At 31.8% G+C, this 14,316-nt stretch overlaps 2 protein-coding genes across 2 annotated transcripts in view; both read left to right on the forward strand.

Annotated features, from left to right (window-relative positions):
• The first annotated feature begins 4,223 nt into the window (after positions 1 to 4,223).
• Positions 4,224 to 14,316, forward strand: part of LOC126743111 (meiosis-specific nuclear structural protein 1-like) — a 31,960-nt gene continuing 21,867 nt past the window's right edge. Inside the window, exons 1-6 of the mRNA XM_050450074.1 lie at positions 4,224 to 4,391; positions 4,464 to 4,744; positions 10,094 to 10,217; positions 10,374 to 10,628; positions 10,986 to 11,125; positions 11,239 to 11,317. Coding sequence (XP_050306031.1) covers positions 4,389 to 4,391; positions 4,464 to 4,744; positions 10,094 to 10,217; positions 10,374 to 10,628; positions 10,986 to 11,125; positions 11,239 to 11,317 — 882 coding nt within the window. The 5' untranslated portion in view covers positions 4,224 to 4,388. The remainder of the gene's footprint in view (positions 4,392 to 4,463; positions 4,745 to 10,093; positions 10,218 to 10,373; positions 10,629 to 10,985; positions 11,126 to 11,238; positions 11,318 to 14,316) is intronic.
• Positions 13,275 to 14,299, forward strand: LOC126743113 (uncharacterized). Its single transcript, XM_050450076.1, has 2 exons — positions 13,275 to 13,940; positions 13,997 to 14,299. The coding sequence occupies exons 1-2, from the start codon at positions 13,664 to 13,666 to the stop codon at positions 14,185 to 14,187; spliced, it is 468 nt and encodes a 155-aa protein (XP_050306033.1). The 5' UTR covers positions 13,275 to 13,663; the 3' UTR covers positions 14,188 to 14,299.

The raw sequence follows: 14,316 nt of genomic DNA on the forward strand, positions 1-14,316 counted from the left end.
TTTTATGATATGTTTTGTGGACCGATGAAGCTTCTCTCATAAGAGACGGTATTTATAATAGTAGTAATAGCCATATTTGGGACGAAGAAAATCCTTATGCAATTTTTCCAAGAAAACATCAGAATCGTTGGTCTGTCAACGTATGGGCAGGCATTGTTAATGATTATTTAATTGGGCCATACCTTTTACCGGAACGGTTAACAGGACCTATTTATCTGCATTTCTTGGAGGAAGTTCTCCCAGAACTCCTTGAAAATATACCACTAAACGTTAGTCAGCAAATGTGGTTTCAGCATGATGGAGCGCCGCCTCACTTGGCTGTACAAGTACGCGAGTATTTGGCTCAGCGGTTTGGGCACCGTTGGATTGTCGGAGGTGGAGCAGTTTCTTGGCTTCCTAGATCACCCGATTTAACGTCGCTCCCTTTTTTTCTTGTGCGGACATGTAAACTCTTTAGTCTACGAAACTCCAGTAGAATCAGAGCTAAACTTAATTGGATGAATAACAGCAGCATTTGAAATCATTCAAAACGAGGATCAAAATTTTAGTGTAGTCCGCCGAACTCATGTGGGGCGCTTAAATCGGTGTATTGAGGTTGGAGGAAGACATTAAAGAACAATTTTTGTGATGGTATCATATACAAAAGGTAAAAATAAATACATCAGATCCTATTTAGGTAATTTTTTCTAAATTTAAACGCGCTTTAGGGCCGTAGTGGCGTAGTGACACATTTCCGGACATGGGTTCCTATACTCAAATGGATTCTACTGTTGCACTGAACAACCCCTAAAAGTTGGATCCCATAGTTCTGAAATACCCTGTACTAAGGCAATCCCATAATACAACAAAATTGACGTTGCACCTCGGGTGAAAATTGGTTATTTAGAAAACGACTTTTTTCAAACCACTGGAAACATCATCTTACTGATGATCTTGACTTTAATTAAGCTACGTCGTCATTACAACGTTTACCCAATCGGAATAGTAAATATTTTGGGAATAAAACGAAAACGTTTTGATGGCGTCGAATGGCTTTTGGCAACGATTTTTCTTTATAATAATTGAATTCCAATCTAACCTCAATATCATATTTATAATAATATTGGAATATGAAGAATAGAATTCTCTTATTTCTTTTTACTAGCATACTGGTCTTAGCTATCCGGCAGCTCCAACCGTCATTTCCTAGTGGTAGAACCACTAGGATTACGAAAGTCGGGACCGGGAAGAGTAAAAATACAAACAAAACAGAATTATAATTCAACATTTGTTTTTTTAAATTGTGATACCAGAAAATAGAAACATTTATTTGCTATTTGCCGAACACAAATTTCCACACGAAAATCAGGAATATCAAATATGTAAATACGGTTAATTCATAAATAAAAAAGACTGTAAAATGTCACTTACGTCAACAAATATAATTTTATTATTTATTGGGAGTGGCAACTGTACTAGAACGATTATCGTAATTTTCTGTCGTGTCTCATTATAGGTAAGTGTTTGTTTATTTATATAATCATAATATATGCTTATGGGGCGGTAGCCCCCTGTGCACGTACAAGACGGGCAGACATGATGCGGCAGCCTGGAACCTTGACTTGGCGCTAAATAGTGGCTTAGGTAGTCGTTTGAGCCCTATTTATGGAATGGGATAATAGTTAGGAAATGGAAATTATAGATTATAAAATAATATTAACCCGGGGCGCCACCCCATGTGGGTGTGCTAGTATATGCGTGTATACATATAAGCTTACGCCCCATTTGCATGTCCCAATCTAATATCTTTGACATGCGGGAGGTAGCCTGGTAATCATTGGATTATAGTTTAAATATTATAAATATATAGTTAATTATTAGATTATAGTTTTGGATATAAATTCTGTAATGGAACCATATTGTAACCATAGTTACGCTTAGTTATTTATATCAATGTTTTATTAATCAAGCTATTTATTGTTTTGGCTAAAAGGTTTTAATTTACGTTAAACCTCATCGTTATTATTTACCTATTAATAATTAAATATCCGAAATTATGTTTTTTTTTTCAAAATTTATACTTATAATATATTAAATTACGTGAAATATCAAATAATTTAAATAAATAATACATATTTCTAACACCCGATAAATGTGTTTTGTTCATGTAATGTAAAATCTATATGCCTTGATTATCTAAAATTGAGTCCACATCCTAACTAAGTCCACAACTGAAAAGTGTTCCAGACAAAACAAAAAATACTACTGAGGACATAGTGAAGCCACTCCCATTTTTGTCAATAAATCGAACAAATATCAAAACAAAAATATACCTAATATATAAGTTACAGACAAAAGAAAGCAACAAAACACGTATTTTTTTAAGCAGCCAAACATAATAAACCTCTATTATTTATTTAACTGCCCCAAAGAATTGAAATAAACATTAATTAATCGTTAATTGTTTTTATATAAAGGCTAGTTTAAACTAAAGAATCCTTATATGAAAATTATGAATAAATATCTATATAAGATGATAAAGTCTCTAGGAGAAACCAATCATTACGAGTTAATAACTGGAGTCTTGAAGCAAAAGTACAAAGAAACTCGTGATTAAATAGCCATGTACACACAATAGAAACTCAATAAAAAGAAAAACAAATTTGAATAAAAGCATATCCTACTCATTGTAAAAAAAAAGGAAGAGAAAAACCATACTTCAATAATTAAAGGTCCAAAAAAAAAAATACTCATATTGTTAGTTAAAAATTTGGAATTATACCTACATTATACATATTACCCTAGAAAAGTACCTATATTAAAGAGATATAAATATAATCTATAAACTGTTAATTTAAAGTTAATAGTGAAATTATTAGCAGGTAATATAAGATGTTTGTCTTTATTATTATATGTGTAAATGTCCAAAATAAAATATGTACATTTAAAACACCATACCATTTTACTCGAGAATTTTTTGGTAGCCGCGGTTAGAAGGCCAACGCGATACTGCGTTAGGTCCTCTTTGATTTGTATGTTTGTTGATTTTAAGTGTTTTCGGTTTTTTAAAACTGCACTCCGCACGGCATCGTCTGAGAATTTGAGAAGTACAGCCGGTGGGTTGTTACTAGGATTTTGGGAGGCAACACGACGACATATTATAACTGATTGTCTTTCAAATCATTGATGTACATTTTTTTGAGGACATCCACAATTTTGCCACGAAGATTTTCATTTTCGGTTTGTGGAATACCAAAAACTCTAACATTAGGAGACCTTGATACCTGCTCCTGATTGTCCAAGGCTTCAAAGAATTTAGAATTTTTACTCTTTAAGTCGGCTACTTCCCTTTTTAAATCACGGATGGCTTCCTCTTGTCTTTTAAGTCTTTTCTCGAATTTCGCCATGATTTTCTGGGAGACTTTATCTGCAATTTCTTGTAGGAGGTTCTCTGTAAATATTCCTTTGATGTTTTCAAGATCAGCTCTTGACAGTACCATTCTAACCTCAAATTATCTTCAATCGGTATTAGCCGAATTACTGTGAAATTATTTTCAAGGTTCCTTACAACAGGCACGTCTTGATGTTAAAACTGTACTTTTTAGTAATGTTTCGGTATATAAAAAATGCTGTTTGCAGTTAAAAAACTTAATATTCTTAACAGCTACTTAAAACGCGTTCGTTTACTTGTAAAGTGCCATCTATCCATGGTTGTTAATAGGTTATTGTTTTATTTTTCGTGTGTGTAAATTACAGAATATATAATATTAGGGGTACAAAGCGATAAAAAATCCTATAAATTTACAATTTTAGCCCCCAAAAAGTTCCAAAATTACTTCAATATATATATTTTTTAATTGTAGCAAAACGAAGAGCTAAAAAGCCTTGTGCAAGCTGGCAATAATTACGTATTTAACGTATGTAGCAAAATCTTCATAATTTCCAAAGCTTTGTATTTTTCCAATCATCCTCACTTTTTTATCGATATTTTGACCACAGTCAACATTCTATGTAAAAATTAAAAAAAAATTCGGTTTTAGACGTCCCTTTAACTTTACCGGACTCTGCAAGTCGACAACAGTATCTGCATTTGCCTTACCGGACGTTCGCTGAAGATACGCTTTAAAAAGCGGAATCCGCCTTTTCGTTCCGTTACGCCTTTTTATTGTCATCGGAATCGACCATCAGCCGCCGAGATCGGCGGCCCTCAAGTACACACTTTTTGCATCTGTCAATGCTGTCAATTGCCAATAATTGACTGTTTTCTGATTTTTACTTTTTTGAAAATATTATTTAAATAAACAAATATTAAATATAATTGTATTAATTTATGTGATAAAAATTATACATTTTCACAATTTTTAAAAACTTAAAAAGTATAAGAAATCAATTTAATTATCGCGTCTAAAATGGTAAGTTAAATATTAGTTATTATTATTGTATTTGATTCTCATGGAGTATATCTATATACTACAAATTTTTAGGAGCTTTTTGGTAATAAGCAAGAAAGTATCCGAAAAGCTCACCTAAAAAGCTTGGAGGAAGACAAGTTTCTTAGATGCAAAGTTAACATGGAAGAGAAAACGAGGTTTGGGAATCTCAACAGATTTATGAATAAGCAACACATAGAATTTGAAGATCAGCAAGAAATACAAAAAGGGAATGAAAAAGCTGCACTCAATGAGTATCAGCATGAGCAAGAGAATAATTTAGCTCGAGAATTGGCAGAAGTTAAAGTAAATGATATTAGGCAGCTTAAATTACGGTAAAAACCTAAATGATCTGATATAAAATTCAAAAATAATTCTCTAAAAATAATTCTTTTCACAGAGGGACAAAGTATGGCCATCAAATACAATTGATGCATATATTAAGTACATAATCATAGGGCTTATGTAGGAGATATCTTGCTAAATTTTTATATAAAAATATATTATATATATTTTTTTATATTGCTTTTTTAGAATTTTCTCGAACAGCCGAAAATCGAATTAATGTAGACTCCTCCAATTTTTGGAACTATGTGCAGAATAAGAAAGGAATTTCACATATTCCCAGAGTAATGCTGTTTCAGGATCGTACAATAAAAGATCCACAGCAAATTGTTAAAGCATTTGGAACTTTCTTTCAAAGCGTATATATTGAGTTGGACCCATCTAGTATTAATGTTGGTATTGAATTGAGCCAGACTATTAATAACTCTCTAAATTGCTCTTATAATTTTTCGGAATATGAAATTGTCACCTCCTGCTAGGGCCTGTTGACACATTGCTTTCCGCATTGGGCTACATGTATGACTATATTATCTTAACAGGAGATATTAATGTAAATTTACTCTTAGAGACTAGTCACAAAAAATTATTTTTTAAATCAATCTTAGAAACCCACAACTTAGTCTAGGTGATTGACGAACCAACTCGAGTATGTCAATTTTCTGAAACTCTGATAAGTGTGGATTGAGGTATGCAGGTTATTACGTCGGGAACTGGAAATGTACAATGTAACAGACCATAGGCTTGTTTATTCTTTCTTAAATTTAAGCCTCAATGTTCATAAACCTAAACTCATAACTTTTCGAAATTTTAGACATTTTGATAAAGATTTGTTTAATGCTTTTATGAGTAATACTGATTTTGGCCAAATATTGACCCAAGGCTCTATTTATAACTCTGTCAAAATATTGAAAAGGCAACTAATTGAAATTTTTGATTACTTTGCGCCTTTACAAACTATAAAGCTTAGAACACGACCTAAACCATATATAACTGACACAATCAAAGAAACTATAAATCTAAAGAAAAAATCATATAATAGATACAATCACTCACTTGCTTTGTCTGATAAAAATTACTATGTGGATCTTAATCATTACTTATCAACTGCAATAAAAAATGAAAAAAGGCTACCTGACCTTTCAATAGAATAAGATTAAAAATAATTCTAAAAAGATTTGGTCAAAGCTTGATAGTTGGAATGTTCATTCTAGGGCTTCATTTGAAATCCCTGGTAGCCTGAAAGGTGTCACAAGAATTAGCTATTACTTTGCCAGCCTAAGCGATAGGGCCATCCCAGTGGACCCGGAGCTGGTCAAATATTACTCGTACAACACTATATTACCTTTATCGCATAACACCTTCAAATTATCAATTGTTACAGAGTATGATATTTATAAATCATTTTCGCAGATTAAATCAAAATTTATGGGTATTGATGAGATAAGTTACGATATGCTTCTGTTTACCATTGATTTTTTACAATAACTGTTTACAGAATGGCGAATATCCTATCATGTGGTAAACGGCATTAGTAAAGCCACTGCCCAAGACTACACATGTCAGTAGTCTGGATGAATTACGACCAATTAGCCTCTTGACGATCCTTGGGAAAATGCTTGAACGACTGGTTTCTGACATGATGAACAATTTTGTTCACTCTCAACACATACTGCCAGATGTTCACTCTAAATTTAGAGCTTGTCATAGCACGGTAACGGCACTTAGCAGGGTTACTAGTTGCATATCTAAAAACATGGATGAATCAAAGGTCTCCTGTCTGGTACTTTTAGATTATAGTAAGGCATTTGACCTTATTAACCATGATATGCTGATTGCTAAGCTAAACTTTTTTGGATTTTCTGATCAAGGTTGTGGCTGGTGCTCATCATATCTAAAGCATAGAAGGCAGGTGGTGGACCTTGATGGGGCTAGGTCTGACATACTCAATATCTTCAACATGGAGTGCCTCAGGGGTCCATTCTTGGTCCCGTACTTTTTGCCCTTTTTACCGCTGACTTACCATCTCAGATTTATCAATGCTCATCACATCTATATGCTGATGACACTCAGCTTCTATGTTCATTTTATCCTGAAGATTATTGCTGGTGTCAATGTTGATCTGGACAATGTCTCCGACTGGTCTTCTGGGCGTGGTTTGTTGCTTAATACCAAAAAAAGTGTACACCTGATTATTGGGTCCGAGGCCGTCCGGGCCAAGTTCATTAGGTTCAATTTTACAACCATTCATATAAAAGGAGTAATTATCCCGTCTGTTAAATATGCTAGAAATCTGGGCCTTGTAATGGATGTTGCGATGAATTTTCGGCAGCATGTTTTGAAGAAGCTGTGGTCTGTTTACTTAAAATTGAAGAGCCTTTATTCTTTTAAACACTTAAACACCTCTTGGTGGAATCCTTAATCCTGCCAGAGCTAGACTACTGTAACTCGGTTTACTACAGCTACCTTACAGAAGAGTATAAAACTAAAATACAATTGGCTCAAAATATGTGTATGCGTTTTGCTTATGGAGGTCGTAAGTTTGACCAAATTACTCCATTATATATCAATAATAAACATTTAAAATACAATTTTCGTGTTGACCTCCACTTTGCTATATTTGTATATCGAATTGTAAAACACAACTCTCCATTTTATTTTACAGAATATTTGACTGCAAGGGGCACTTTACATAACCCTAACCTTACAAATGTGGCTCATTTTGATATTCCCTTTCATCGCACAACAAAATTTGAGAACTGTTTTGCCTACCGTGCGGTGGAATATCTCAATTCAAATTATTTGTTGGTGGCTGGCTCTGGTCATTATTCTTTTAAAAATCAATACACCAAGTTTTTACAACAGATGATGTCTTAATTTTTTTTTTGCTCTTCTCAATACTCTACGTCTGGGTTGAGTTAGTAAGCTTAAGTTGTCTGTATATTTATTTTTATTCAACTGTTTGCTTCTTATTATTGCTTTTTAACAGTACCGTAATTGTATGTATAATGTATGGTGTTATGGAAAATCGTTTTACGCGAATAACACCTTTTGTGTATATATGCTATATTAATGCACAATAAATCAGTTTGGTTTCGTCAAAAATCGCTATTGTACAGTAAACCTGGTTTGCCTAAATGAGTATTTGTGTCAGCATTTGGATAATAGAGGTTAGGTTGAGGTAATATACCTTGATTTCTGCAAAGCTTCTGACCAAATTGACCACTTTGTACTTCTTCATAACCTAACATTTTTTGGTTTTTCTAAGGATTTAGTTGTTTTAATAAAATCTTACTTACGAGGTCGTAAACAATTTGTTGTGACAATATGAAGGCTTTAAGTCTCCTATATATGAAGTGTGTTCGGGAGTTCCGCAAGGATCTAATTTGGGCCCGCTTCTCTTTTTATTGTTTATAAACGATCTTGCCAAATTACTGTCTTGTCAGAGTTTACTATTTACGGATGATATAAAATTGTTCACAAAAATAGATACTAAAGACGATTGCGAATTCCTTTCTTGATAAAGTAGAGAATTGTTGCAATGTCAATAGACATTTATTTAAATATTAATAAATGCTCTATTCTCTCATTTTTTTAGCAAACTGTTGCCAATCAATTTTGACTATAGAGCAAATAATGTTGTGTTAGCCAGAGTGGATGAGGCGGTTGATCTGGGAATTACTTATGATGCGAAATTAAGTTTCGCCAAGCATGTAGCAAGAATAGTTTCTCACTCTGCCAAATTGTTGGGTTTTATTTATTGAAACTGTCGGCATTTTGAAAATATTTATACTTTAAAACTACTTTTCTTCTCTTACATATGCTCAAAAATAGAATACGGATCTCTAATGTGGGACCCAATTTATCTACCTGATCTCTGGTTTAATTAAATATTTTTTTTTTATATAAAGAAACCTTTTATGTTTAATGCAGTTAACAAAAATTTACTGTAGCACCACAATTTAATTGAGCTCCTGCTCTCTTTGTCTACATCTCTCAATACAATATTCCACTGCCTATTTAAAGGTAATCTGTCAAATTCTTTCAAAAGTAAATAATAGTCATATCCTTCTTGTGGATAATATCCATTGTTTTTATGAAACATTTATTTCAAAAATTGAATATGTATTCAGTGTAAAAAAGAATGTATTAATATGCTTTCAGCCATAGGCCATCATTAGATCTATGACTAGAAAAAACATGAACAGGTTAAAATCATTAAAATGAAATTACCAAATTATTTTATTTTCATTAAGAAAACAATATTTGTATTGTTTTCTTAACAAAACATTTGTAAAAAATATGGTAAAAACCATCAAATTAGTGTTGAGTTAAAGATATTGTAGGACCATATCAGTCATGTAATACCTCGTTTTGTTTTTAATGATATTTTAAATGAAAATTATGATTTTATCCCCTTAAAGAGGGACTTAAAATATAGAAAGTTAGATACAAAAACTTCATAATTTACTTTTACAGAAGCAAAGACATATATGCCCCTTAGACTTAAATGCCCCTTTTTATTCTGACCATTCTTTTCATAAGGAGGTAATTAATTTATCTAATTGTAATTTGGATTAGGATCAGGATTTAAGTTTGCTGTTAGTAAGGATATGACAAAGAAATCATTAGGTAATTTTCATACTAAAATAGACTCAATTATTGATCAAATTACTGATGATTTTAATATCTAGTCAACTCTAAAATCTGTAAGAATTTGATAAAATTAACAAAAACTATCTACCTTCCTTTATAACTAAACTTAAAACACTTTTCAAACAATGGTCTCCATTTATATCCTAGTTTAAACAATACCCAAATAACTTAATTACCCCCAACCCTTCTATACCAAAATTATATGGTCTATCCAAAATACATAAGGCCAATTAAAATAAAGCCTAAATAAAGTAAATGTTGCATTTACTAAGAATTTTTACTTCACTTAAAATTTGTTGTTGAATATTGTTTCTTGATAAAATTTTATTCTAAAATTAAAATCTAAGTCCAATCTTGGTGTTGCCTTAGTTTATCAATGCTGAAAATAGATAAATATAAAAATAAATATATATTATAGCCTTGAATGAAACTGACCATTAAACTTTTAATCTAATAATAATGTCTTTTTGTCATGTTTGGTTGATTTTGATATCCCAAATAGATTTCTGATCAAGTGACAAGAGACTAGTGTATAGTAAACTAATCAAATTTTAATTTTATACCAAGTGATATTTTATACAAACTGATAGAGGAGCTTTCAAAACAGATTCAATAGTTTTGCTATTAAAGCTCTGCTTTTGTCAAATTAATGATTAATTCATACAAGATTTACCTTTTATTTTTAGACAACAGCTTAGAGAAAATTCCCACGAATTAAGGGAATTAGAGAGAAAATTAAAAGCAGCATACATCAATAAGGAACTAGCAGCCCAAATAGCTCAAAAAGAAGCTGAGAGAATAAATGAAAAGGTATGCTTTTAATATTTTCTTCTACAATTATATTCATAAACTCTTATTATTTTTACTACTGGCAGTTGTTATTAACATCTAAATTTTGTGTCTAATAAGAAGAAAAAAATATTTTTTTTTTAATTTTTGTATAAAAATAACTTGTTTTTTATATAGATTCAAGAAAAAAGGACTCACAACATATGGGTGGAAGCTCTAATGAAGGAAGAAGAGTTAAAAAGAATGTTGGCAGAAGAAGATATAATAAAAAAAGCACAATACAAGCAAGAACTTCAAGAGCAAATAATATTAGGCGAAAAATCAAAAAGATTTTTATATGAAGAATTTTTGAGAGAAAAGAAAATGATTGATGATGTCATCCAAAGGATACATGATGAAGATGAAAGAGAAATGCAAGAAAGGATGTGCAGAGTAAGTAATACACACACTGTTTACTAAGGACGTTTTCAAAATACATAAAGAAATTAAATTTTTATTTACTTAATAGTTTTTATTTTCAAAATTTAAATTTAATTTTGATTTGTTACTTTTTTCTTGCAAATTTTTTCCAATACATAGTTAATAAAATCTCGCACTTAAATAATTTTTCTTTCATAATTTTTTTCTTTATCATATTTTTTATTTCATCTCATGGCTTATATAGTAATTTTTGGAGGTATTGTTTGTGGGAAAATTCAATTTACAAGGAGGATTTTACATTATTAAAAATAAACTGTAACTATTAAGACTTAACCTGTTTAGTAAATTATTTTTTTGTGTAATACCTAGATGCAAAAGACCCGTGAAGAAATGATGGATTTCAAGGCCGCACAAGATGAGTGGAAACAGAGACGAAAACGAGAAATCGAAGATGAAAATAGAAAGATTCAAGAATTTTTGCAAAAGAAAAGTGCAGACTCATCAGCAAGGTAACAAAAATAATATGATATGATAATAAGGGTGTCACTACTAGTTTAATGAACTTAAATCATATTTAGTGTTACATTCCGTTTTTAGAAACTGATCGGATGATTTTATTTAGATTACAGGAAAAGAAACGAAGGGAAGAAGTCAAAGCTAAAATTCAAGAAAACCTTGCCAAACAGATTCATGAAGAAACGGTAAGTTGCATAAACTTTACTGATTTTATAAAATGTATAAAATTATAATAATAGGCAATCCAGTTTGAAAAGAAACTTTTTAATTAGACATATATGGATGTGAGCAAATTTTGCTGACACGGTCACGTCACGGTCATATTGAAAATGACGCTCACGTCATTTATTTTTGTATCAATTAAAATTAATCAATTAAAATCTTACTGTCGCAAAAATAAATGACGGTCATCCAAATAAACGACCATCATTAAAAAAAATGACAGTCACAAAAAATAAATTACTGTCACGAAAATATCAGCTAATTTTCAATGTTTACTGCTTAAGACAAGCTGCAACCTGCTTATTGCATTGGCTTGGCTGGCTTGCTTGCTTCTTCTCACGATCGGCGCGTCAATTCAGTTGTTCGGCGGCATTACTACCTTTACGATAAGAGCTATTTTATATTTTCAAAGTTTTTTCCTGTGCCTATTTATTTTTTGTTGTGTTTTGTTTTTTAAACATCAAGAAAATGGGTAGAACTAAAAGTATTGTATATAAATACTTTAATACTCTAAAAAAGCCAGGACAGAAATTGAAATGTTAAGAGTGCAAATTTTGTAAAAAACAGGTTGCACACCATGCAACTAGAATGGGCTTACATCTTGTTACATGTGAAATGTGCCCTGACAATGTTAAAGTAATGTTAAAAAGTGAACTAAAGCTGAATGAGTCAGAAAAATCAAACAAGAGGAAACTGGATGTGTCGGTGGCTGAATCAGCAAAACAGCAAGCAGAGTTAGAAGAGGTAAGGAGTAGTTCATTGGCATCGGGGCCTTCGGCATCTAAAGTCCAGAGAATGAGTAGTCGTAGTCAATGTAGCTCAATTAGTACCCTAAGCACTCTAATCAGTTTTATTGACAACATTAAACCCGACGATCAAGATGAAATTTGGTTGATGCTAGCATAGGCAATTTATGCTATAGGTCTGCCCTTAAATATAACAGAAAATATATATTGGATAGACCTTTTTAAAAAAATCAGACCGTCCTTGACGTTGCCTTCACGTTTTGTTTTATCAAATTCGCTTTTAAATGCTGTATTTAATCAAGTTGAAATCAGTGACAGATAATTTAACAAATCCTAAAGTCCTGGGCATTCAATGCGATGCATGGACAAACATAAGGAATGAGAGCATAATTAATTTTGTTATAACCACACCCCAACCTGTTTTTTACAAATCATTGTCTACTGAAGAAAGTAGACATACAGGTGAGTTGTACATGGCAGATCAAATAGAAATGGTATACAATAAGGTGGGAATTAACAAAATAATCGGCTTTTGCTCAGACAATGCCGCTAATATGAAGAAATCTTGGGATTTGCTACAAAGTAGATATCCAGACAAACCAATTTCATTTTACGGTTGCGCAGCACATACACTTAATTTATTGGTTACTGATATAATGAAATTAAAGACCACAGAAACTCTTCTTAATGCCTCGACGTCCATAATAAAGGCAATAAAAAATAAATCGGTTTTAACTTCTGCATTTAAAAGAATTTCAAAGGAAAAGCAAAAAGGTGAATCCTGCACCCTTAAACTTCCAGTGGCAACAAGATGGGCTTCCATAGTTACACGTTTTGAGAGCCTACAAAAAAACAAAAGCACTCTTCAAGTAATGGCAATCATAGAAGAGTATCAGACATTGCTTGAAAAAAGAAATAAACATGATATTCTTGATGATATATTCTGGACGAAAATCGAATATTTTTTAACTTTATTACAACCAATAAAGAAATGGATTTTGCATTTGGAGTCAGACAAGTGCAACATTAGTAAAGTAACTGTTGCATTTTATGAAATTGCTATTGTATTTTAAAAACCAATTGTCTACCTCACCCTTATTGAAGCTGAAGGAAAAAAAAATAACAGAAAGTCTACCTTTCAAGTAAGGCAACAGATGTGCCTTAGAGAAATACACTTTGCTGCAAACATTTTGGATCCTCGATATAAAGGTAATTTTTTTTGATACTTAAACAAAACTCAATACCTAAAAAAATTAATAAACTTAACGTAACTTAACTTTAATATGTAGTGTAAGTATACTTTTATACTTATAATTAAATTATAAGTTAATAATTTTTTTTTTTGTTTTTTAGGAAAGCAACTATCGCAAAAGGAAATTGTAGGTGGTTAACTTACATCCATTCTGTTGCCAGTACTTAGATTATGTTGATGATGGCAAAGTACTTGAAAATTTAGCCACCTATAGGAGCAGCGAAGGTTTTTGGGGATTAAAATTTGTGCAGGATTGTGAAAAAAATTTTAACATTTTACCTTTGATATACTGGAAAGGTATTTGTACTGAAATGCCACGTCGACATGTGGCTGAAGCTGTACTTGGCATGCCAGCTACTTCAGCAGCTACTGAGAGAACTTTCAGTTCTTATGGATTTATACATTCTAAAACTAGGAATCATCTAACAACAAAAAGAGCTGGTATGCTAACTTATATACATCACAATCTAAAACTATTTTCTCATAAAAGCGTTAAACCGAGCAAAGATATAAGTTTCGGATTAGGATTAGTTGACAAGGAGAGACATGTCAGACATGTGTATTCTAGGATAGAACAAAATCGTTTAGGTATTAACATTATTATTTTTATTTTAAGAAATATAGAAAAAACAGTATTATTCTAGAAACTATTCCCGATGCCGATGAGGAACCGTCTGGAGCATCAAAATCACCATTACCCTCTACCTCCACCTCTAAAACCTTACTTGATAACGGAAATGAACATGTAAGCTGTACCAGTGACCAAGAAGGTAGTACCACTGACAAAAGCATTAGTCTTATTGAAGAGTTGGAAGGTATACTTTCCAAATCTTAAAATGAACTTGATATTAGCTTCAGTGATATCTATAATTATGAGACTGAAGAAGAAGAAGAAAATTACGAATTTTAGTTAAATCCAGTTTTATTACTTTTATTACCTACCTTTATAAGCATTTAGTTTGAA

This window comes from Anthonomus grandis, chromosome 12 (genome assembly GCF_022605725.1).
Source record: "Anthonomus grandis grandis chromosome 12, icAntGran1.3, whole genome shotgun sequence".
Taxonomy (NCBI): domain Eukaryota; kingdom Metazoa; phylum Arthropoda; class Insecta; order Coleoptera; family Curculionidae; genus Anthonomus; species Anthonomus grandis.

What these genes read in the sequence shown, in the direction of transcription:
- LOC126743113 (XM_050450076.1), top strand. Translation starts at nt 13,664, where the DNA reads ATGCCACGTCGACATGTGGCTGAAGCTGTACTTGGCATGCCAGCTACT. An exon ending in GATAGAACAAAATCGTTTAG is followed by an intron (nt 13,941 to 13,996) that starts GTATTAACATTA and finishes GTATTATTCTAG; the next exon opens with AAACTATTCCCGATGCCGAT.